The sequence below is a fragment of the Parus major genome, chromosome 15 (assembly GCF_001522545.3).
Source record: "Parus major isolate Abel chromosome 15, Parus_major1.1, whole genome shotgun sequence".
In the NCBI taxonomy this organism is placed as follows: domain Eukaryota; kingdom Metazoa; phylum Chordata; class Aves; order Passeriformes; family Paridae; genus Parus; species Parus major.
In genome coordinates, this window is record NC_031784.1 from 4,306,268 (window position 1) to 4,330,425 (window position 24,158).

A 24,158-nucleotide genomic window follows, 5' to 3' on the forward strand; every position below is an offset into this window, starting at 1 on the left:
CACAGGGCGTTCCCGCCGGGGGCCGTGCCCTCCCGCCCGCTGCGCTCTCTCGGCGGGGAGACGGAACTTCGGGAGCGTGGTGGAAGAGGCCGCTGTGCGGCCAGCCCTGCCCTCACCCGCCATGGCGGGCGGGCGAGCGAAACCAAGGCCGGGCGAAGGCGGGGTGAGAGCAGCCAGCGCCGAGCGCTCCCTCCGCGCGGAAAGCGATGGGACAGCTGTGGGCGGGACGTTCCATCTGTTCGCCCGCAGAGGGGATGGGGGAGCAGCTTCCGCTTTCCGTGCGGTTGGCGGTGGCCGTGGAGTGCGGGGGACCGCGAGGAGCCCCCCTGCTGCTGCCCGCGCCGTGGTTCGTCCCAGCCGTCCCTGGAGGGACGGGGAAGAGGGACGGGGACGGCTGAAGGGGCGAGAACGGGGGGATCCCCGGGAGCGGGGCAGAGGGGGCGCCGGGAGGAGACCCCCGGGAGCGGGGGGCTGCGAGGGGCACCAGCAGCAGGGGAAACCCCCACGGCGGGGTTTTGCATGGGGCTCCCCTTGGAGAGGGGTGAAGGGTTCTTAGGAGGTTGTGGCCCAGGCTCGCACTCACACACCTGGGCCAGGTGGGTGCCTGGAGAGACGAGAAGCTGAAAGGCTCAGGGCTTGAGTAACTCGGGGTCTCCAGCATCCAGAGAGGGAAGAGTGAGGGGCCCTGCCCTAGGCGTGTGCCGGGATGAGCTCCCCTGGCGGGGTCAGCAGCGCCTTCCCCCTCCATGTCCTGGTCTGGAATAACGACTACAGGCGGCTGGACGAGGAGCTGCAGGACCAGGTAACGGGGGGCCCGGGCCCTCAGGGGGCTGCTGGGGGACCTGGTGGCCCCAAAAAGACTTGTGCCACAGTACGGGGTTTGGTTGTCATTGCTCGTTGCTGTGCCAGGAGAAGCACCCTGGTGATGCTGCCAGGAGCGTTCGCTGGGCTTGAGGGATCCCTGCACTTCGTTACCTGTTTATTTGTGGTGTGGGAGTGATGAAAGAAGGTGTAGGAATGTTGGATACTAAACGTTGGCTTTTCCTCTCTAAAGCTTTGCTCTGAGCATTCCAGTGCAGCTGCAGAGTAGCTCTTTGGAGGAATTCGGAGTCGCTCAAGAAGAGCAGCTGTGATGGACATTAATTTATTTATTAAAGCAATAAATAGTGTTTATCTTAATGGGAAGGCAATGTTGCAGCGAAGGTGGCGGCTGCTGCTGTGCATCAAACTAGCCCCCACCTTGCTGAGCACCATCAGTTCTCATAGATTTGTTGCTGCCCAAGATTGGGGACAGAGTTTTTATATTGGTTGGAATGTTTTCAGCATCTCTGGTAAAAAAAATGGATCATTGTTCCTTGCTGGAGAGTAGAAAACACAAAGCTGTCCCCTCTCTGGGACATGATGACGTAAGGAAACAGCCTGAAAGCTGCAGCAGAGCACAAGCAGCAAAAATCCTTCTGGCTGAGCTGCTGTGGAAAAGCTCTGACAGGGGCTAGAGCGAGGTACAGTTAATAAGCAGAGCTGATTAATTAATTATACCTGACACCACAAGTAGGTGAGCCCAAGACCAGCTGTGCCACCTCCTGACTGTCACCTGCAGCTCTAACAGTGCACCTGACTTACTAATTCCTGCTTAGAGCATGTTCCTATCCTGGTTTGGGAGAATCTTTGGAATGCAGTCACTCTTTATCTAATTTATGTCACCCTATGCATTAACAAAATCTTTAACTTCACTGGCACGTTGCTCCTGTGTGTTTATTTCTGACACTTGTGAGAGTTTGTGGTTAAGCAGAGATCACTCAGCAGCTCCCACCTGTGGAATGCTGCTTCCTTCCTCCATTCCCTGTGGAAACCAGCAGCGTGTGAAGATGGATGTGTCTCTTACTTCCTTTACCTGCTTTTAAACACCACCTTTTTTTTTTTTAAGTATTCCAAAGATACATTTCCCCCTGCTTCTTTGGGATGAGCTTCCTGGTGCCGGAGGGATGCGTGAAGGGATCGAAGCCGCATCCCAGCTGCAGCTGGAGTGGCAAACAGGGTTGGGCATGTGGGGACCAGGGAACAGCAACAAAGACAGTGGGGAGGGGCTCTTGGAGCCCTTGGTGCTGCAGTGTTGGAGCTGCAGTAGGTGGGGAAGCAAATTAATTAATATTCCATCCCAGAAGTGAAGATGCTTTAAAGTGAAGCTTTCCCACTCTGAGATATTCTGACTTGAAGCTGTCAGAAAACGCTGTTAACATGCATAATAACCTTCCTTTCTCATTCTGCTATTGACTCTCCCCTTTTCCTTTAGTTATAGATGCTCTTCTGTTTCAAATCTCTAAGCTAATAGTGAAAAATGTGTAAGGTATGAGTATGTTGTGCTTGCATGTTTTGGATATTTGTGCCTGTGTAGTTTATTTTTTATTTTAGTGACTTGTAGAGAATGCCCTCACTCCTCATTGTGCTGTGTGTGCTTTGTGAAACACCATCTGCTTCTGTCCTTTCCAAAAGTGCTGTCCAAAATCCATGTTATATGCCCTGTTGCCTTTTTTTTTCCCCTTTTCCCCCCATTTTGTTGTACAGTTGAAGCCCTCTGTGGAGTCTCAGGCTCTCGGCTGTCCGTGGGGGTGATGCACACGGATGAGAACACCCATCTCCTCCTGAACCTTCTGGGGGGGGAGACAGAGGGGAAATAATGACAGAAAAAAATGAAAAGCATCAACAGGAACTCCTGTCCTACAGTTTTTGTGTCATTTCATAGGCCCCATCCTTCTTTTATTCACGTGGGGAAGCGAGACAGCCCTGCAGAAGGGCGGTGCAGTAGAGTTTGGGAGCAGATCCGTGGGAATGGCAGGGAATATCGACTCCTGGATTAGCCCTCTGTTTGTGCAAGCTCTGATGAGCTGTGTTATTTCTCTCTCGGACACTGACAGGATGTTGACCAGCGGGACCCGCGGGGCCGGACCTTGCTGCACTTGGCTGTGTCCTTGGGTTACATAGAATCTGCCAAGGTCCTCCTGCAGCACAAGGCAGATGTGACCAAGGAGAATGCACAGGGATGGACGGGTAAGGACAGCTTGGGGAACAACCTGGGCTGTGATTCTTTCAGCAGCAGATGTTCTTTGTTTTTATGTGGAATTTTGGTTAGCAAGCAAAGTGACACGAGGCTGTGGCGGGGTTTCTTTCAGTTTTACATGAGGCTGTCAGCACAGGGGATCCAGAGATGGTCCAGCTGATCCTGCAGCATCGGGACTACCAGCAGACCTCCATGACCCTCGGAGGAGTTCCCGAGTTACTGCAGAAAATTAACGAGGTAATGATTTATTGAAATGTAAACTCTCACTCCAGACTGAAATCACTGCTTGAATTCTCATTCAAGTAGTTCAGTTCAGTGAACTATTGCAGTCAGCTGGGCAATTGTGTTTTGTTCCAACCTGCATATTCCATAATGCTGAGGGACATGGGGGCTTTTGTTTGACGTCATTTAAATCCTTTGTCATGTACTCCGACATAGGAGGCTGAATCTTGAGGGCATTACTGCCCCTCCAGTAAAACAAGGAAGAACAGCTCCCCAGAAAGCAGCAGGAGCAGGGCAGTGCCTGTTGTGTTTGCTACTTTCACTTTCAGTTCTAGCATTTGCTTATCATTTCTCTGGTTCTGCTCTTCTTTTTTATCCTTTATCTAAAATGTTCACAGGAAATGCTGCACTGAATGTCAAACTATTTCATGAGTTTTCTCATGACTGTTTCATGTGTTTTCTTTCTGCAGACTCCTGACTTTTATGTGGAAATGAAATGGGAGTTCACTAGTTGGGGTAAGAATCCTACTCCTTGTTACCAATTCCAAGCTGTGAAAATGAGTTACAAATGTCCCACAACACTGGCAGGGAAATATCCACTCCCCGCAATCCTCCTCTCCTCCATCTCAAAATGACCTCTTGTGCTTTTGTTGCACAATTATTCTTTGTTTCCTGTTTCTTTGGTTGCTTTTTGGTAGTGGAAAATTTAGCTGTTGTTGCAACTGCTGAAGACTTTTCTTGGGGGATTTTTATCTGTTCCTGACCATCCACAGCTGAAGTGATCGTGTGTCATCTGTGGATGCGCTGGTTGTTTGGAAAGTGAAACATTTCATTCCCTGGAAGGAATGAACAGTAGGCCTCACAGCTGACTAAATATTTCAAAGATCAAACTATTAGACTACCAGGCATGGGGTTTATGCCATTTCACACCTTTCAGTCTGAATATCTTCTTCCTTTTCATATTTATCTTTAAATTAGGCCGGTTTTGCCCTAAGCTGGTTATTCTTAAAGCGAAAGAGGGATCAGTATCTCACCCCCTCTGGAATGACATTCCCTGGAGTGAGCAATCCCTGTGCTTGAGTTCATTTCCTCTGTGCTGCACCTCTTGCACATTTTCCCTTTCCATTTCTCCTGTTTCTCCCAGTGCCCCTGGTTTCCAGGGTGTGTCCGAGCGACGTGTGCCGCATCTGGAAGAGCCGGGCCAAGCTGCGCGTCGACATCACCTTGCTGGGCTTTGAGAACATGAGCTGGGAGAGAGGCAGGAGGACTGTCATCTTCAAGGGAGAAGGTAAAGAGTTCACCTGTCTGCACCACTGATCCCCAAATATTGTGTGGGCACAGAGAGAAATCCTGACTTTACACACAAAAGAGGCCTCTTGTGTTTTATGAAGGTTTTATACTTACATTCGTGTCTCACAGAGATACTGTTTTATGGTGGCTTCTTTGCTTTGAGTAAATCTCAAAGGTGAAAATTTGGTGATAGGGCTAAAATATCAGTATTTAACTGTTTCCCTCTATCTTTTCTGCTGCCCTACATATAAAAGGTATTTTTAGTTCCATCTCCAAGTTTGATCCCAGCTGAGTGCAGAAGCACCTGGGTTTGATACATGATATACCCCCAGCTTTTCACCCTGGAACACTTACAGAGTTTTTTAACTTGAAATGTGCCTTTTCTACCAGACACTGGTGGCTGGGCAGAACTCATTGAGATCAACCACGATGACAAGTTTGTCACAACAGAGAGGTTTGAGATCTCCCAGCACATGAAGCGTTTAACACTGGGATCGATGACGCCCAAGAGGAAAGACGTGGAGAGGCGCCTTACATCTCCAATCATCAGCACGTGCCTTGATACCAAAAACATTGCTTTTGAAAGGTAAGACAGTTTCTCTTAGCAAATAAACATTTTGAGATTTGAAAAAAGCTTTAATGACCAACTCACAGAAGCTTTGATAATTAAAACTTCTAGGGCTAGGTCTGAAATTACTTTAAGCTTTACAAATCGCTAGATAAAGAAATTTGGGTTGCTTGGCAAAAAGTTCCCAGTTGAAAGAAAACATTGGCAGAAAACTTCCAGTTTATCATATTAGTGGGATAGAATCAGTAAGGTTGGAAAAGGCCTCTAAGATTGAGTCAATTGCTCACTGCAAATTTGCATTTCACCCAAATCCATGTGCTGGAATTGATGGACAAGAACTTGGATTTGGTAACAAGTAAGTCGACTCTCACATGAATACTTTAAGTAAATGTGCACAGTGTGTCTTTTAACAGACACACATTTGTCTTTCTTCATGGCTACACCTATTTATCCAGGTATCTGGGCTTTATAGTCTGTCAAATGTTGTTTAAAAGGAGATTTAGAAGAACCAGCTGGGGGCTGTGTAGAAATACAGCTGTGTAGACACTTGTGGTGTTCCCTTTTTGTCAGAAGCACATCTGGATTCTGGGTATGGAGGACAGAAAAATCAGAAGGTGTCAATGGTTATGAAGCCAAGGTAAAGCTTGTTCTTAAAATCACTTGGGAAATGCCTGTCTGGTGTTGAGGTTGGTTCAGTTGTGTCTGTGATGTTTTACTGGGGAACTTCTTTTTAACCTGTGGTGCTGCTTGGTTTTTATCCCTGTATTTTTTGTAAGGTCTACATGGCAAACAATGTGAACGTGATCACACGGATCAGAACAGAACATTTAACAGAAGAGGAGAAGAAGAGATATAAAGGTATCTTCCCCATAGGAAAATTTGGAAAAAACAGAACCCTTTGGCTGTCTGACACCTCCTCTGTGTCTGAAGAACTAGGCAGACAAACAAGGAAATTCTCTTCTTGCTGACTTTGCCCTGATTTTCTTTGAAGTGTTCTGTGTCTGAGGCAGCTCATTATTTCACTCTGAACCTACAAATGAACCTGGTTTTACCCCAGCTGTATTTAGAGGAAAGAAAAACCCTTCAAACCTGTTGAAAGTTTACTGATGGCAGCACTTTTCTTCTCAGGAATGTATTCCTGCCCTTTCTTCACTTTGGCCATAGGTACAAGATTCACAGAGGCTTTGTTTGCTTGGAACTTTTGTTTTGGTCTACCAGTTTCTTCTGGTATTTGAATTAGAGTAAAGGGTGACCAGCCAGTAACTTCATATGGAAATTCTCCTACTCTGGGGCCACTGAGGCACTGGGACTCAAAAAGGTGCCTGCTAATCATAGAAACCACTGAAAAGCTTTGCTCTATCCTGTGCATTGTACCTGTTTTATACCATCAGCTGTAGGTCCTGGGCTTGCCTGATAAAGCTCACAGGAGATCTGAACAACTTCCCTTAGGGTGGCAAACCTGGCCTGAGTGCCAATTTTACTATTAATTAATACTAATGGCTGTTTTTGTTTTCCCTTCTGTTACCTGAAGCTGACAGGAACCCTCTGGAATCATTCCTGGGGACAGTGGAGCATGAGTGTGGTGCTCAGGTGAGTGTCTGATGTCAGCACAGGTCACTGTGCCAGCAGGAGTTCCTGGTGTGTGAGATCTTAGATCGGCAGCAGTTTTGATTATGAGGTTTTCATTTCCCCTGAGGATGTTTTTATTTGGTTGGAAATAGGTGAACTTTAAGATTCCTTCCAACCCAAACCATTCCATGATTCCACGTGGCTTTTGAAGCTCCCTTGCTTCTAAACTGTGGAAGAACAGTGGATAATGGATTTGCTGTCTCTCTGTCAGGATGGCATTGCACATTTACAGGATTTAGAGATTTTGGGTTCAAATTCTCCATCCAAGTTTTGACTTCAGTAAAGGATTTGGAGCCTGGACATGATGTGGCTCATGTGTGTATTTTTGGTTGGTTTCCAGCTTTAAAGCATCTAAGTAGATTTTTCCTGTCACTAAAAAGCTTGGAGATTTCTAACCTCAATAAAACCAGTCTAGTAACAGCTGGTGTTCATGGCTGTGTGTCACTGTGTCTGAAATAGGGAAGGAGTCACTTCACAAAGGGTAAATTAAAAGTTTCTTGTAGTAGCCGCTCTCTGTTCAGTACTTTTTGTGTTGTTTTTTCCCTCTCTTTCCTTCTAGAGTATATCCAGGACAACAGAGTATGCTGCAACCAACAATCCCACTGCTATTTCTCTGGAGGAATACTTCAACCCAGAATTTGATTTGAAAGGCAGAGACATAGGAAGACCAAAGGAAGTCACTGTTAGAACACAGAAGTGAGAGATACCTTAATTTCTATTAACTATTTCTAGTTTGTCTCTTCCCAGTTATCTAATCCCTGGAAACCATTTTTACAAATATCCAGTGTGGTTTTTCTGCCAGTTTTCACAGCTAATCAGAGGAGAGATCTTGAAATATTCAGCTATAATGTATTTTTAATTCTACTGAGTCAAATATTTGGGCTGGTGCTGTAACTTGTTAGTAACCTACTGTCACTGCCCAACTGCCTGTTTTGCTTTGCATCTGTTCCTAAACTCTGAATTTAGGTTGTTTTCTCTTACTTTAAGATTTAAAGCAACCTTGTGGATGAGTGAAGAGTTCCCCTTGTCTCTTATGGAACAAGTCACTCCAATCATTGACCTGATGGCCAGAACCAGTGCTCATTTTGCCAGACTTAAGGATTTCATCACTCTGGAATTTCCACCAGGATTTCCTGTCAAAATTGGTAATATTCAGCAATTTTTACTGTAGCATCTTGTCCATTTTTTTCCTTTGGTTTTGCAATATATTATTTACAAAAAATCACATTGATCTCTTAGTTGTCTCAATGCTACCTAAAACCTTGTTTTGTACATCTGGAGTCAATCCAGAAATAACATTTTAAAGACCATGTCATTTCTGTGAGAATGAGCTATTGTCAGCCCCTTTCCTCTTAGCTTCAATGCCTTAAATTTGGCAAACCTTATTTTAGAATAAGAGATTTAGAGAGAGACTGAAAATAACTAAAGCCACCTTCTTGGTGAGGCGAGTTCCTCTGTGCTTTGTCATTATAGGAAGCTGTTGTAGAATATATCCCACAGAGGTGTAAGGGTTTGATGTGGGTGTGGAAGTGAATAGGAGTTCTCATGTTGACAGGAATCTTGTACTCTTACAGAAATTCCCCTGTTTCACGTGCTGAATGCCCGAATTACTTTTGAAAACGTCAACAGCTGCAGGACAGCTGAGAGAACCTCTCCTGGAGGTGCACAGAGTGATGCAGGTAAGGGGTGGGAAGGTGCAGGGATCCCACTTTTTTACATCCCTGTCCCTGGAATGCAGGGAGGAGAGAGAAGCTGAACTGCAGGGAATGGAACAGGGGAGCTGCAATTTGTTACTGCAAAAGCATTCATCAGAATCTTTTCAGTTACACCTTGTTACAAACAGAGCACTTTACTTTATTTGCCTTCTGTAGGTGCTAATTTTGAGGTCGACCAGTCGGTGTTTGAGATCCCCAAATCCTACCACATCCAGGATGATGGCAGGAACATCCATGTGCAGGATGAGGATAATGAGATCATGCAGTTTGCCATCCAGCAGAGCTTGCTGGAATCTGGTGCAAATAAAGTAAGTTCTGGGGTCTGTGCAGTGGCAGCTTGGGCAAGGAGCTGTGCAGCAAGAACTGAAGGAAACCAGCGTAGGATCAGTTTTTCTAAGACTTTAGGAGATAAAAATAACATATTTCAAAGAAGAAATAAAGGTGGTTTGAGGGTTACTTTCAGTGAGTTACTCTGCAGGTCTGATAACTGCTGTGGAATTGTATCTTTCCCCATCTCTAGGAATTGGGGGTGCATTCCAACGGAGCAGTTGCATATTCCCCAGACTTCAGTATGCAGTATCAGAAGTAAGTACCTTTTTTCACATCAAACCATGCAGCAACAGAGTAAAAATACCCCCAGCATGAAGCAATTTGGCAGGTTTTTTTATGGTGTATATGAGTAGCAAATGCACAAAATGTGAGGTTTCTTCTTGTGCTTCTTCCAGGTCTTCCAAGAAAAAAGAGCTCCAAACTGAGCCTCCCTGGTTTGTGTTGTGTAGTTCTTTCCAGCTGTGGGGCTGGTCTGTGCACAAAACAGATTCTTTACCCAACATACAAACAGTTCTTCTGTTCTTAAAACTCTGAATTTGGTCCCTCTGCACTGAAAGTTTGGTTATTAGAGGCTGCATACTTCAAGGCAGTTCTTCTTTCCTCTCAAAATCCTTATGTAATCCTTAAAAACATAGATTTAATGGACATTTAAAAATGGGCTCTGGTGTCTGTGGAGTCTTTCTGTAGTTAAGTGCCACAAAAACAAGAACTGAATCTTCTGGGTTCTTCTGTACATGGAAAATCCTTTAAACCAGGTGGGGATGCTTTTAGAGGCCCATTGAAAATATAGCTGTTGGTATCTATGAAAGATTTAAAGGAATCCAGGTTTGACACTGGGAATCTTACAGGTGTTGGAACAGCTGCTCTCATATCCTCAAACTGTTTTCTCCCCTCTGGGAGAGATCTTTGTGTTTGTGAGTCTGAAGCAGTTCCCAGGAAGGATCATTGAAGCGAATATGAGACAGGCTCTGTCTTTTTTACTTCTCAAAGTTGTTCTTTTCCATTAGGGCACTGCAGGAGAGCTTTCTGTCAAGATCAGCAAAGTCCCACAGCAACAGCTCCAGTGAAGCTTCTGACTTTGAGAAAGACTTGCAGCTTGCTTTGGAATTGTCTGTGCGGGAGCAGGAGGAACAGGAGAAGCAGCGTCGGGAAAAGGAAGATGCAGAACTTCAGCAAGTTCTACAGCTCTCTCTTGTGGAAAAATAGCTCCTAAGTGACCTCCTAAAGCAGGGATGACCAAATCTGTATAAAACTGGAGGTTTTCAGAGCTGTCAGTCTGAAGACCACTCCTGGATTGCTTAAGGAAACATTTCACCTGCCTTCTAAGTTGGCATCAGCTGCAAAACCCTGATTTATTTTTGTTTGGGGAGTTCTAGATCACAGGACTCCACATTTGGCTCCCCAGCCATGCAGTCTTAGCTTTGAAGGAAATGTTTTTATCTAAACTTATTTATTGAAGAGCAGATGGAAATTTTGCTTTGCATCAGGATGTAGGATTGCAGTAAAGCTTGAAAGCCTGATATATGGGGGAGTTCAGGAGAGAAACTTCATTACTTACCAAAGAAATACTAATCTGCTTCATCATTTCTCAATAATTCAAAGCCATTGCCTGTTTTTCCAGCTGTTTCATGGGAGAGCATCTCCCTGCCTGTACACACACACTGTAGTTCTTCATGCTGACAGATGTTTTCTGTTAGTTTTGTGGTTATCTCTCCTCTATTTACTGAGATTTTTGGCTTAAGAGGGATAATTTTATACTTGAACAGCTCATCTAAGCTCCAGATTAAACTAGTGCTTTCTGAAAAAGGACAAAACAAGTAGCCAGTAAAATTTTAGATGCTGAAATGGGACCATCTGTCCAGTACAGCAGCAGTTTCTGCAGTGATTCCAAACCAGCTCGTTCCCCTGGTCAGGGGGCAGCAAGAAATTAAGGGATAGATATAGGTGCTTCTTTGGGATATCTTGGTATGCATGGCTGAGTGTGGGTGCTAAATGCAGCCAGGAAAAAGAATTCAGGTGAGATTTTCATGTGTCCTTGGAAGAGAAGTTATAATTCTGCAAGGGAAATGTGTGTTTCTTTTTAAAACCCCAGCGCTTGTCCTTCATGTGAATACATCTATTTTTTTACCTGAATATTTTTATTGATTTTAAACCAAGCCACTAGGCCTACACTCATCAAACTGGTCTTGTAACGATTCCTAGGTCTGTTTTAACCAGCTTTCCTCAGGTTTTTGGCCATACAGGATCTTTGTAGCTCTTTTATCTGCACTTCTCTCGGTGTTTACGGTACTCACACTGTGACTCTCAAGTGCACTCCACAGGTACACGATGGACAGCCACAGGAAAGCCTTACAGTTGTTAAATGTGAGCAATATCCCTCTGCTCTGGCTGACAGGGCTGGAGGAACCTTTGGTACAGCTGCTCTGGGCTTGCTCCTAACACTGCTCCTGTTGCTCAGGTTAAACAGGGCGGTTCTGGGTGACCAACTATTAATTAACCAATATAAAAATCACTATAAAATGGACTTGATCATAACCAGCGGGGCACTTGGAAACTTGGAACCCTATTTTAAACGAATAATCCATTGTTTTACATAGGAAATGATTACAGTTCCTTCAGTGCACACTAGGAATGGCCTTTACACACTGCTTTTGTTCCCTGGGACAGCTTGCATCCCTAAAAACTTCCTGGGTGCTGCAGGAACGGGGACTCTCCTGCACAAGGGGCAGTAGGCTGGAATTCCTTTCTTTGCAAAAGGGATTCCTGTGACTGTCACAGTTGGGAAAAGGGAATGGGCCTCGTGTTGAGCTCCTGACAGGGTGGGAGGTGGGAGATGGAGCTGTGGGCATTCCTCCAGTGGGAATAAAGAGTGCTGTTGCCTTTACAAACCCGTCTGCCTGGCATTGCCTGTCTTCTGCTAAGCATTTCAAAGGTTACAAGAGGGGTAAAAATAGCATTTTTCAAGCTGACTTGTTCTGGGTTTATATTTAAACTAAAGAACATTGAGCACTTTCAGTTGAAGTTTTGTTACGCTCCTGCTTCTTAGTCTGGGACTGTAAAATAAATTGGATTTGCTTTTGGTTTTGGGTTTTTTTTTTTCCCCTTTGATATTTGTGCCATTCCAGCTAAAACTAGAAGGCCCTGCTTCCCTCAGCAAGGTGCTGCTGTTAAAGCCTGATTTAACCCTTTCAGTGTAAGATGGACATGCTTTGTGTGCTGGAAGAAAAAACAAAGGCACTGCACATTACACCACACATAGGTGTTTTTTCTAACACTATTTGGATTATTTTTTTTTTAATTTTAACTAATCATCTGTCTTTTTCTTGTCTTTTTATACAATAAGGTGACATAATCCATTAAATTCTCCAGGGTAGTTCTGGCTTAGTGGGAATCAGACACATAATCCCCAGAACCACTTTTTGGACATTTTCAGCCAAGTTTTGAGTCTCCCTGTCTAGAAAAGGGGGAATCAGTACAAAATAGGAGTTAAAGCAGTGAAAGGCAGGAAACCCTGTTAATTTCTCTCAGCACATTCTTGTCAGAAAGGACAGAGGATTCTGAGTATGTTTAATACCAAGACTGTTGTTACACAACAGAGTCCAGCCTCCTCTGAGGCACAGTGAGGCTGATGTAGCAAAGAGAAGCTCTTACAAATAACTGTAGCCTCTTCTAAAACTATATAACCAGCTCTAAAATTTCTTCAAGTTGATGCTGTTCCTGAAAGCAAGACTGTGCTTTTTTGTGCTTTTGACCCCATTTCAAGGCTTTTTACAGCAGCAATTCATGATTTTCTTTATTTGGAAACCCTTCTTACCCTGCTTTGCCTGAGTTTTGATTCATAGCTGAGCTGCTGGAAGCTGCACAACCGTTGTAGGATGCGCTTCTGTTGTGCTATTAAAGGGCTCAAACATGCATGGAAACATTCCCCCAGCACTGTCATCCTGTTCCCTGGCTTCCCCCAGCACTGCCATCCCACCAAAAACAAGGTGGGAACCACGAGGGGACCAGAGGGAATGGGGACAGCCTCAATCCTTTGTGGAGCTCCAGCCCCGTTAATAACAAACAGCACAACCATGAATAAATACGAGCCTGGATTGTTTACTGAGCGTTTTATTTGTACAAAGAGGCATAGCAGGGAGTGAGGAATGAGAGCAAACAGGAATTCTGCTCCTGAGAATGCAGAGCTGGGGCTGGGAGCTTCACCATCCACCCCCACGAGCAGCACGGGCTGCAGGCCAGGCTTCACAGCGATGAAGGACCGAGAAAAATCAGGAACACAGGAATCAGCAAAAGGAGGAGCAGAAAGCAATAGAACAGTGCTGCCCTGCTGCCTCACTCTTGGATTAGCAACTCCATCTGTTCGAGGCCAGGCTCACTGGCATTTCACAAGACAGAAAGAAAATCCCTGTTCGATTCCAGCACTTGGTGTCCTTCAAACAGAAAGGAAAACACCTCGGATGCAGCCCAAGGGCTTGAGAACACATCACCAATCTTCCTGGAAGTAACATTTTAAAACTCTAAATAAATTACTAAGCAAAACCACCCCTGTGTTAAATATCTAATAATTAGTAAAATCCAGTTACTACTTGTAGCAGTGCAAAACAAAATAGCAGCATTTGTATGGAAGTGGGATTCAGTGTAAACGCTTGTTACTGAAACTGCATAAAATGGGTCTGGCTGGAGCTCAAACTCTTCCAGAGCCTCTGCCTGGCCTGCAGACCTTTGGAGGCTCCTGATTCCAGGAGGACAGTGACCAGCATAGGCTGGAATCCCTCACCTGCACCCCAGGTTCAGCAGGCCTGCTTTGATGGGAGGCTATTTGGGGCTTTTTAGCCCCAAAGCAAATATTAACTTTAGAGTTAAAGCAAATAAAGTTGGGAATGAGAAGCCTGGCCCCAGAAAACTACACCAGGATCAGGGCATATATCAGTGCTTCTGCTCAGAAGCAAGAACGGACCAGACCCCCCACCCACTGCTGAGTGGGTCACTGAGCTCTTACCTTTGGAATATTTTTGAATGGGACCTTAAAGCTCATCCTGTTCTACTCCCTGCCCTGACAGGGACACACTCCACTACCCCAGGTTGCTCCAAGCCCCGTCCCACCCCCAGGACTCAGCGTTCAAACAAAGACCTGAATTAATCAGAAAGCAAAAAGTAGACGTGGTGTGAGCGAGCACGTGGAGCTGCTCCTCGGGCAATGTCCCCAATCTCGCCCTGTTCTGGTGACAACCCAGGCCCCGGGGATGCTGTCGAGCACAGCGTGTGGGATCAGCCTCGCCAAAACGCTGGGATTTGGGAGGCAGGCGCGTTGCTCCAGACCCGCTCCGAGCCAGATGGGTTCGCTGCGGACACACCCCCAGGAGCTCCAGGAGTGTTTGCTCAGGGAGGGGGTGGTTTCCAGCACCCGGCCTGACCACTGCTGGAAGCCACATCACGATGGAGCCATGTGATAGAGCACGGGCGGAGATGGGTGAAAAGCCACACTCGCATCCTCAGGGCATCCCCAGCAGCTGACGGGAGGGGCGGCAGGACGGTGGGGACCGGACGGGAGAACCTGCTGGGTCCGGAGCAGCGCCGGGATGGAACCGGGATGGTACCGGGGTGGTACCGGGACGGTGCCGGGTACCAGACGGGAGAACCGGCAGGACTGAAGCGGTGCTGGGATGGTGGATGCCAGGAGGGAGAACCAGGTGGGATGCAGCATTCTCTCGGTGCCCCGGCGGATCCCGCTCCGCTACCGCCGCCGGACGGGCCGGTAGACACAGATGGCCATGAGGATGATGGTGAGCAGGAGAGCGCTGAGGATGCTGCCCAGCAGCACTGCGGCGGGAAGAGAAAGAACATTAATAAAACACTCCCTGACCAACTCCCGATCCCCCGACCGGGTCGTGGCGAGGCTGTACCCGCTGCCCCCCGCTCCTCACCCAGGTTCTGGTGCTGCAGCACAGCGTAGGGCCGGCTGCGCTCCGCCGGGCCCGGCGACAGCGGGGACAGCGCCCAGCCCCGTGCCGCCGCCAGCCCCATGGCGACACAGCACGGAGCCCGCCGGTCCCCGGGCTTTGTGCACCGGGCCCGGCCCTGCCCCTTCCTGCCGCCCGCCCCGCCCCGGGACCGGCCTTCCGGGGGAGCGGGGCGATGGAGCGGCCCCGGGAGCGGCCCCGGGAGCGGCCCCGGGAGCGGCCCCGGGAGCGGAACCGGGAGTGCCCCGCGCCCGGCCGGGGGAGACCCGCATGTTCACCCCGCGTGTCCCTGCGCCCCCGTGGGCATCTTCTCCCCGGCCCAGCCCCGTGGTGTCCCTCCAAGCCCTGTGTGTTCCTCCAGCCCAAGAACGTGGGTTCTTTAAGGTGTTTTATAGGCCCCCAAACACCGAGGAACACGGTGATGCTGCACTGGGAGCGACGGGAAGCCACGGCAGGTGGCTGACTCACACCAGCCCAGGGATGCCTCACCCCGACCCAAATTTGGTTTTGAAATGAGATGTATTAGGGTCTTTCCCTCTTCAAATGCCTATTTCCTGGATCCCCCGGGATGGGGCGGCAGGAGACACCGACCTGTCCGGCTTCAGCAGCACCTGGGACCCACCCCGGGGTTCGGGCAATTCTTCGGCCGGACTTTGGATCTTTGTAGCCGGACAAGGTGTGCCGGGACAGCGACATCCCCCCGTGTCCCCATGCCCAGCCCGAGCTCGGCGCTCCACGAACACAGCACGGCGAGCTCCGGCTCCTCTCCCTCCCCTCATCTCCGAGCGTCGGCATCAGCTTTATTTTCCAAACACTCACAGCTACACACATGCACGGGGGTGGGGGGGCCGCGGGCACCTCCGAGCGAGGCAATCCCTCCATCCGCTGCGGGAATTGGGGTTCTCCTTGGCCCCTTGGCTGCCGGGCCCCAGCAGCTCCGGTCCCGCTCTCCCTGCCGTGGATCGCCGCTTTTCCTGCCGGCAGCGAGAACGGGCTCTGCTCCGCTCCCAGCGCTGTGCCCGTGGAGATGCCAGCTCCGCTCCGTGCCGAGGAGGGCGATGGCAGCTGCCCCAAGGAGGGAGCCAGAGCGGTCCCCGTGTCCCCCGGCCGCGCTACAGGACGGGGGCCATGCCCACCCCCTCTGCCTGGGGGGCTCTGGAGATCTTCTCGGGCCGAATGCAGACGGCGAGGCGCTGAGCGAGAGACAGAGCACAGCGGCTTTCCCTCCGAGCCCTTCCCAGGCAGCTCTCCCGGTGGGATTTCATTGCCACGCCAAGACGCTGAGGATGCATCAAGCACCTGACCCGAGTGGGGTCCCTGCCCACCCCAGCCCACCCAGGAGCCGTGGGATTGTCCCTCCTGCTCCTGACCTGCTTGAGGGACCCCGGCGTCCAGACGAGCTTGTACACCATGTAGAGGGGGATGCAGATGAAGGACGATGCTCCGATGAGGAATCCCACGGAGATGCTCCACTCGGGGTACTCGTAGTCAAAGAGGGTCAGGGGTGGCTGCTCCAGGAGGGAGCTGACGATTATGAACTGTGACGAGAAGAGCCACAGGGGCCCCGTGAGCAGTTTGGGCCCCTCTCACCAAGACACACATTGAGGGGCTGGAGCACGTCCAGAGAAGGGAGCAGAGCTGGGGAAGGGGCTGGAGCACCAGGAGCAGCTGAGGGAGCTGGAAAGGGGCTCAGCCTGGAAAAAAGGGGGCTCAGGGAGGATCTTCTGTCTCCCCACAACTCCCTGACAGGAGGGTGGCCAGGTTGGGGTTGGATTCTGCTCCCAGAGAACAAGGGACAGAAGCAAAGGAAATAGCCTCAAGTTGTGCCAGGTTATGTTGGACATCAGGGAGAATTTTCTCACCAAAAGGGCTGTGCAGCCCTGGCACAGCTGCCCAGGACAGTGCTGGAGTCCCCATCCTGGAGGGATTTAACAGATGTGTAGATGTGGGGACATGGGTTGGCAGTGGCCTTGGCAGTGCTGGGTAATGCTTGAACTCTTTGATCTTAGAGGGCTTTTAAAACCTAAATATATAATTTAAAAACCTAAATAATTCTCTGGTCTCCCCAGCCCTGGCACTGGTGGCAGCTCACCCCACAGGTTATCACAGGGTACAAGGATGGAACAAAAGCATCTTTAAGGTCCCTTCCAACCCAAACCATTCTGTGATTCCATGATTCTATGAACACCATCCATGTCCTGCTGCTCTCCCTGTCGTCCCAAATCCCAGCCAGCACGGACATCACAGGGACATCTCCCAAGCTGCCAGCCCTGGCTGGGTGAGGGCTCTGTCCAACCAGCCCCGTGAGCCAGCGGCCTTCGAGGGCTGCTCAGCCCCGTGCTGAAACAAACCCGTTTGCCGTGTGCTTTGATGATAATACTCCTCTCTTAATAACCAGGGCAAAGTGCTTAGAGCCATAATTAATCCTCACAAGGCCTCTTCTCCAGCAAATCCGGTGAGATTAGACCCCTCTGCTGATGGCAGCCTTTGAAGTGCCGTGGGAGCTGGCATTTCAAAGGGACAGATCCAGCCCAGCACACGGGAGATGGACCCGTGGCCGGCCCTGCCAGGGATGCTGCGTGCTGGGAGGATGAGACAAAGCTGAGCTTGCACTGGTGTGAGCACCCAGCTTTGCCCTGGAGCTGTGGAAAAGGCTGGAAAGTTAAATTCCAGCTCCCTTTCTCGGTGAGGGGCTGTGGGCACTGTGGTGGTGCCCGTGGCTGGAGCAGCAGCACGGGGAGGGCTGGCATGAGGTCCCACAGCCCTGTGTGACCCCAGAGTGGTGTCCTGGCAGCTTGGTGACCTCGTGTGAGTCAGAGGGGAGTTATCCATGGCACAGGGAGCTGGGCAGCAGAGGGGAGTGGCTGTCCTGTGAGGTGTCCAGAGGGACAGAGATGACCTTGTCCGTAATTCCGCCGGGGATACTCACTGCCAGCAGGGCCGGGCTGATGGCGACCCAGCACAGCTTCCAGAAGAGCCCCGGGGTGAAGCCCAGCATGGCTTTGACATCGTGGGAGAACCTCTGGATCCCTGGCAGAGGAAAGAGCCCTCAGAGCCCAGGGATCCCACTGGGGACGTGGGTTCAGGGATATCCACACAGACACAACGCCCTCTGTTCCCATCCCAGCCTGGCCAGGAGCCCCACATGGGATCCAGCACCCGGGATTTACTCACCTGTGCAGGGTCACACACCCGTGCAGGTGCCCAGGGGGTGTTTTCCATGACAGAGGCAGTTTCTTACCATAAAACCAGGAGACAGCGATGGTTTCCAGGAGCACCACTGCCAGGATGGAGCAGCCAGCACCAAACTCCTCCAGCAGCTTCACCACGTAGGCTCCCCCCTGGAGGAGGAGGAGGCTGCAGACCCCACGGGGGTGAAGGAGGGGATGTGGGGGGCCAGGGCAGGGTGGTGCCAGTGGAACTCACATAGGTGAGGGTGCTGAGGGAGCCCAGGAAACAGACGGTGATGAGGCCAAGGACGAAGAGCTCCCGTCGCCCTGCCAGGACCTGGGGGTACTCGTCCATCACTGCCGTGATCACAGCCTCCAAGCCTCCAAACTGCAAAGGAAATGCTGGCATGGGCTGGGGAAAATGGGATGTGGGGACAGTCCTGCTCTCCAAGAAAATCCACATGGCAGAATGGGGATGTCCCATCCCTTCTTTCCATCCCATCCCTTCCCAAGGCCATAACTCCCCTCACTCACTGTCACCTCACTATCAGCCATGGGACACCCCCGGTCCCTGCTGGGGACACAGCTGGGCTGTCCCGCTCCTACCGTGCTGTCCAGCCCCAGGGTGATCATCATCAGGAAGAAAACGATGGCAAAGAAGGTGGATCCCACCATGTTGGCGATTGCTTCAGGGTAGGTGATGAAGAGGAGGCTGGGCCCTAGGAGGGGACAATGGCTTGGTTGGCTGTTCCCTGGCACAGCCCTGAGGGTGGGGATTCGGGGAAGAGGCTGCTGGAGGGAGGAGAACCTTTATCTCTGGCGACATCCTCCACCTCCACATCCCTCATCTCGGCCATGTAGCCCAGCACAGTGAAGATGACGAAGCCTGAGAGGAAGCTGGTGAGGCAGTTCACAGCACTGGTGACGAGCGCATCCCTGGAAGGCAGAAAAGAGGGAGAAACCCCTCACCCTGTTCCAGCTGTCCTGGCCTTCCTGTACTCCAGTTCCCTCTCCTTGCCCCTTCCACCAAAACCGTCAGGGGAATGGGGAGAGGTGCCCAGCCTGCAGCCACTGGACCAGGAGCTGTTGGGATGTGGCAGTGGGGACCAGGAGCTGTTGGGATGTGGCAGTGGGGACCAGGAGCTGCCAGGACATGTCTCCACTGCAGCTCTGCCCACTGGGATGGACCCTCCTCACCTGTAGCAGTTGTTGTGGAAATGGTTGTAACTGGCCAGAGCAAGGAGGACTCCAAATCCAGGGCCCAAGGAGAAGAAAATTTGTGCAGCAGCATCCACCCAAACCTGGAGGGAGAAACAACAGGAGGATGGGCAGGGCTGGGGTGGGGAGGTGCCCCACAGTACCAGTGACATGGACACCCCATGGCACAGGCTGTGCTGGCACATACATGTCCAGACCCCCTCTCCTGCCTGCCCTGGGAGCTGAGGAGCTGCTGTGCCATGGACTGAGCTCATTTCCACCCCGGGGTCCTGCAGCAGCAGAACTCAGCAGCGTCACCCATGCTCTCCCACGCTCTGGGCAGGGATGGATGGAGAGGAGCCCCGAGCCTGCCGTGCCCACTCCTGCCCAGCACTCAGTGCTGGCAGCACGGCCCTCATTACCTTTAATGAGAATTCTCAAGCGCTGCCTGGTAATTACCCACAGGAAGCCCATTGTCAGCCCAGGGGGGAGCACAGCACAAACAAAACCGGCCAGAATGAGATGGGTGATTCAATTATGGATTTACATTTCCAAGAGCCTGTCCAGGGCACCTCGTTTCTGTGGGAACAAGGGCCCCAATGCCCTGTGGTGGGGCCAGACCCATGGGCAGGGTTGGGTGGGTGTCCTGGGGAGGGGTTCTGGGTGCTGCCATGCCCAGATGGGTGGGTGGGTGTCCTCTGCAGGGCTCTGGGTGCAGGGGGTCCCACCGTGCACTCACCGCTGTGCTCAGGAGCTTGCCCCAGTCCGGGCGCAGGTAGAAGACAACCCCTCTCCAGGCTCCAGGTAGGGTGGCCCCTCGGATGAGCAGGATGAGCAGGACGATGTAGGGCAGTGTGGCTGTCACCCACACCACCTGGGGGGAGGCAGCTGTCACCCCACAGCAGCACAGAGCACCCAAAGCCCCGTGTCGGGCAGGGGCTGAGGAGGAGGAGGAGGTGACATTCCCTCTTCCACAGTCAAGTGGGTGGCAGGTGATGGGTCCCTCCTGCCCTGGCTGGGCAGTGCTGCAGCCCTCCTCACCTTCCCAGAGGTTTTCACCCCTTTCCACAGGCTGAAGTAGACGATGGTGAAGATGAGGAAGAGGCAGAGGAGCAGCTGCCAGCGGATCCCCCCGATGTCATACAGACCCCCGGATTTCTGGATCTCCAGGACCTTCCTCCTGCAGACAGGGATCCCCACGGCTGGGAGCAGGCTCAGCCCCAGGCAGGCAGTCTGTGAGCTCCTCAGGAGCATTCCCACCGCAGAGCTCCCTCAGGGATGTGCCCAGCTCGCACCATCCACATCCGTGCACTTACGTGTAAAACTCCTCGGCGGGGGACCTGGAGAAGTTGGTCCAGGTCACGTTGTTCTTCCCAAAGTAGTTGGTGCAGTCAGGGGTGTTCCAGGGGTTGTCACAGCTCGCCCAGGGCAGGGTGCCCGAGAAGGACGAGTAGAAGTAGTAGAGAGCCCAGGCGATGATGGTGTTGTAGTAGAAGGAGACGTAGAGGCCGATGATGCAGATGGCAAAGCCGATGCCTGGGAAAAGCAGGATGGAGCTCAGCCCTGGGACACGGCTTTGGGGACCAGCTGGGGGTCACGGTGTCACCTGGGCTGGGGGTCTCTCACCTTTGAAGATGGGGCAGATGCGCTTCCAGATGGGGATGGCACCTGTCCTGTGGAACTGCCCCAGGGCCAGCTCCATGTAGAAGAGGGGCACCCCTCCGAAAACAGCCATCAGCGTGTAGGGGATGAGGAAGGCTCCTGCAGGGTGGGGAGCACAGCACAGTGACCACCAGGCTGCCAGGGGACCACAGTATTGTCACCTCCCTCCCTCCCAGCACTGCCCCAGCAGGTTTGGATGTGTTTGTGAGAAGCGCTGGAAGTGATCTGGTCAGAGGAGCTCAGAGATATGAGCTTGGTGTTCCAGCATTCCAACATCCCTGCTGGAATCCCAGCCCTTCCTGGGGAGGCACCATTTGGCCAGGATGGGACAAAGAACCACACAAACCATTGAGGTACAGAGGAGGGGACACCTAGCACCCCTCAGGTCTGGAAGAGTTTTGGAGGAAAATCTGACTGAATATACACAGCCACCCCAAGACACATAATTAACGCTGTAATCTGCATTATTCATGACATCCTCATTTTTACTGGGGCTACACTCGTACCCCATGGAGCTTTTGGAAGTGGAACTGCTCTCCGAGTTCTGCTGGGATTAGTTAATTTAACCCCCACGGCTCCTCCCTCTGACAGATGTGTGTGTGGTGCAGCATCCCAACACTCCCAGTATCCCCAGCATCTCCAGTATCCCCAAAACCCTCAACACCTCCAGCATCTCTGGCATCCCTAGCACTCCCAGTATCCCCAGAACTCCCAGTATTCCCAATATCCCTGTCACCTCCAGTACCCCGAATATCCCAGCACCCTCCTGCAGCCCCCCTGTCTGCCTGGCAGGACTGGCCCAGCAGGACCAAGTGTTTTCAGTGTTTTCCTTCCAGATCCCAGGTTGTGGGTGAGCCCAGTGCTGCCCATCCCAGTGCTCCCCCTCCACGGGGCTGTGCTGCTCCCTGAACTCCTCATCCTCCCGTGTGCGTGGGGTGGTTGGGAACCACCCACCCGAACCAGGGGCACGCAGAGGGGCTCAGCTCTGCTCCCAATCCCACAGGAGCAACTGGCAGATAACTGTGTTTCAACGTGGGCACCTGGGATCCACAGTTTTGCCTTGAGTATGGAACTAATTATCTCTTTCTAATTTTCCCAAGCAGTAGAGGATGTTCCCTGAAAACCGACTTTGGCAATTAAATCCACTGCGCTTTCCCAAACAGCACAAAATTCTCATCCCTCCTTTTTTCATTTCCATGTGAGGGGGGTTTCTATCCTGCTCCATCCCAAGCAATTTATTTAGTTGTCATTTACTGAAGGTTTTCCCCCTTCGTGGTGTTTCTGTGTCTTGGTTTCCCATTGATCCCTCAAAGCCAGGGCTGCTCGTGAGGTCCAGCACAGCAGGAGGGTGGGATGCTCATGAGGATGATTTTAAACCAGGAGCCATCCCAAAGGGCAGCTCCCCAGAGTCCCAAGATGTGTGTGAACCTCCCAGCCCAAATTTACGGATCTTAATCCTTTTTTTGCAGTTTGGACCATGCTAATTTCCCCTTTGCGATCCTGCAGCTGCTAACGCACCTCTAACCTCGCTGAGAAAGGAGGGAAAGACCAGGAAAGGAGGAAAGGACCCCAGGGAAGGAGGATGGAGGGAGTGGGGGAGGATCTTGAATGAAGAAAGACAGAAACAGAAAAGAGACAGATGTCGGGAGAAGTTGGGTCGGTCTCTAAACCGCCCTGTCTGAAGTGGATCAGCTGCAAACAAAGAAAGAAAAGAAAGAGTGAATTTTTCAGGGTGGGAAAGATGGAAAGTGAGGGGAAAGGCATCATTTCTCCAAAAGAAGACTTAAATAAACCCAGTGGTGTCCTTACCCCCTCCGTTCTGGTAGCAGATGTAAGGGAACCGCCAGACGTTGCCCAGATCGACGGCGAATCCGATGACGGAGAGGAGGAAATCCATCTTTTTGCTCCACTTGTCCCTGGGGTGGGTGTGGGGGTTTGGGGGTGTGGGGCTGCTGGGGGGACCCAGGCAGGACTGCTGTGCCATCCTGCCAACCCGGCAAATCCTGCAGGATTCAGGCTGAGTAACTTGGGGCCGGGAAGGATTTCTCTGTTGCTGATGACAGATCCGAGGAGGGGAGGGTCAGGCTGACTGCGCTTCCCCACCTCCCGCTGGAAACCCACGGCACGGAGAGCAGCCGGCAGGGAAAGCAGAGCCATGCTCTGATCAAAGGCAGCAGGGGAGAGCAGCCCCCGAGCATGGGGACCAGCCTGACCCTGCAGGAACCAGCATTATCCCACAGGAACCAGCATCATCCCACAGGGACCAGCATCATCCCACAGGGACCAGCATCATCCCACAGGGACCAGCATCATCCCACAGGGACCAGCCTCACCCTGCAGGGACCAGCATCATCCCACAGGGACCATCCTCACCCTGCAGGGACCAGCATCATCCCACAGGGACCAGCCTCACCTTGTGTGAACAAACATCACCCCGTGTGTCCCACCCAGGGGAGGGGATTCCAGCTCAGTTTTGGGGCTGAGGTGGTGAAATGGGACGGTGTTTCCTCCTCCCTCCTGACAAATCCCTATTTCTCTCTCCCGTGGTGTGTTTTGCTAAGGAGGTGACACGGATGCTTGCAGGGGAAATTCGGGAATCATGGAGTGGTTTGGGTTGGAAGGGACCTTTAAAGGTCATCTCATCCATGTGGGCTCGACGGGTCTCTCTGGGGTGTGAACTGCTGGGGAAAAGCCACTTGAAAGCGAAATAACTTTCACAGCTGAGCTGTGACCAGGAGGGGATGGCAGCGTCCCCAAAGCCACCGCTCTGCCCTGTGACAGCTCCACTGCAAAATTCATTGCTTTGAAATGCGTCTGTGCAGGGCTTGCACAGAGCCGGGGTCACGGGGCTCTCCCGGGGCTCTGGGGGCCTCCAGCCCCGGCTTTCACAGCCTTTCCCATCTGTAATTAAAAGAAACTACAGGAGAGATGGAGCCGGAGCTGCGGCTCCAGGGCCATGGTGAGAGGGTTGCTGTGACGACGTGACGCAGCTGCCCGGCACGGGAAGCCTCTGGACACTGTTAATCCCTCAGGCACACACACGAAAACCCGTTAGAAACCTCCAGTTAAAAGCACATTTATATTTTTCTATGTGTGTGTGTGTGTCTGGCCCTGGCTGCTCGGGCTGTCCTAGAATGGAATCAGAGAATCGTGGAATTGTTGAGGTTGGAAAAGCTTAAGAGTGGGTCCAGTCCTGCCAGTCCCTGCACAGGGTGGGCTGCACTCCACGGGCTTCTCCCTCTCCACTGTGGAACCTTAAATTATTGTTGGTTTAAGATGAAATAATTTGAGCACCTCTCCTGTGAAATACAGCAGTTTTCTGCTGGTGGGGTTACGAGGAGTGATGAGGATTTTCCC

General features: G+C 51.3%; 2 protein-coding genes and 1 long non-coding RNA gene across 5 annotated transcripts; 1 reads left to right on the top strand and 2 right to left on the bottom strand.

Annotated features, from left to right (window-relative positions):
- Window positions 1-43: 43 nt before the first annotated feature.
- Window positions 44-11,892, top strand: ANKRD13A (ankyrin repeat domain 13A). 3 transcript variants are annotated; one of them, XM_015644360.3, is made up of 16 exons: window positions 44-163; window positions 659-802; window positions 2,916-3,048; window positions 3,171-3,295; window positions 3,751-3,796; window positions 4,425-4,568; window positions 4,961-5,156; window positions 5,709-5,775; window positions 5,915-5,996; window positions 6,670-6,728; window positions 7,327-7,463; window positions 7,755-7,912; window positions 8,342-8,446; window positions 8,639-8,790; window positions 9,003-9,067; window positions 9,820-11,892. In XM_015644360.3, exons 2-16 carry the CDS (start codon window positions 707-709, stop codon window positions 10,016-10,018), a joined length of 1,764 nt encoding a protein of 587 aa, XP_015499846.1. In that variant the 5' UTR covers window positions 44-163; window positions 659-706; the 3' UTR covers window positions 10,019-11,892. The 3 variants fall into 3 exon arrangements, with proteins under 3 accessions (XP_015499846.1, XP_015499847.1, XP_015499848.1); XM_015644361.3 differs by lacking the exon at window positions 44-163 and adding an exon at window positions 262-346; XM_015644362.3 differs by lacking the exon at window positions 44-163 and adding an exon at window positions 2,294-2,347 and having other exon boundaries at window positions 727-802.
- Window positions 11,893-12,891: 999 nt separating this feature from the next.
- LOC107211832 lies at window positions 12,892-14,893 on the bottom strand. Its single transcript, XR_001524307.2, has 2 exons — window positions 14,737-14,893; window positions 12,892-14,632 (listed from the first exon to the last, which is right to left on the bottom strand). It is a non-coding gene; the product is annotated as an uncharacterized LOC107211832 (long non-coding RNA).
- A 713-nt stretch (window positions 14,894-15,606) lies between these two features.
- Window positions 15,607-22,785, bottom strand: LOC107211460 (sodium-dependent serotonin transporter-like). Its single transcript, XM_015643474.2, has 13 exons — window positions 22,611-22,785; window positions 20,766-20,900; window positions 20,456-20,675; window positions 20,181-20,319; window positions 19,879-20,013; window positions 19,140-19,243; window positions 18,751-18,878; window positions 18,549-18,661; window positions 18,199-18,330; window positions 18,014-18,113; window positions 17,702-17,802; window positions 16,143-16,310; window positions 15,607-15,965 (listed from the first exon to the last, which is right to left on the bottom strand). Exons 1-13 carry the CDS (start codon window positions 22,783-22,785, stop codon window positions 15,885-15,887), a joined length of 1,731 nt encoding a protein of 576 aa, XP_015498960.1. The 3' UTR covers window positions 15,607-15,884.
- Between the last annotated feature and the right edge of the window lie 1,373 nt (window positions 22,786-24,158).

What these genes read in the sequence shown, in the direction of transcription:
- ANKRD13A (XM_015644360.3), top strand. Translation starts at nt 707, where the DNA reads ATGAGCTCCCCTGGCGGGGTCAGCAGCGCCTTCCCCCTCCATGTCCTG. An exon ending in GGAGAAGAAGAGATATAAAG is followed by an intron (nt 5,997 to 6,669) that starts GTATCTTCCCCA and finishes TGTTACCTGAAG; the next exon opens with CTGACAGGAACCCTCTGGAA. An exon ending in TTCAGTATGCAGTATCAGAA is followed by an intron (nt 9,068 to 9,819) that starts GTAAGTACCTTT and finishes CTTTTCCATTAG; the next exon opens with GGCACTGCAGGAGAGCTTTC.
- LOC107211460 (XM_015643474.2), bottom strand. Translation starts at nt 22,785, where the DNA reads ATGGCACAGCAGTCCTGCCTGGGTCCCCCCAGCAGCCCCACACCCCCA. An exon ending in CCCGCCGAGGAGTTTTACAC is followed by an intron (nt 20,320 to 20,455) that starts GTAAGTGCACGG and finishes CCCTGTCTGCAG; the next exon opens with GAGGAAGGTCCTGGAGATCC. An exon ending in GGATGTCGCCAGAGATAAAG is followed by an intron (nt 18,662 to 18,750) that starts GTTCTCCTCCCT and finishes GTCCCCTCCTAG; the next exon opens with GGCCCAGCCTCCTCTTCATC.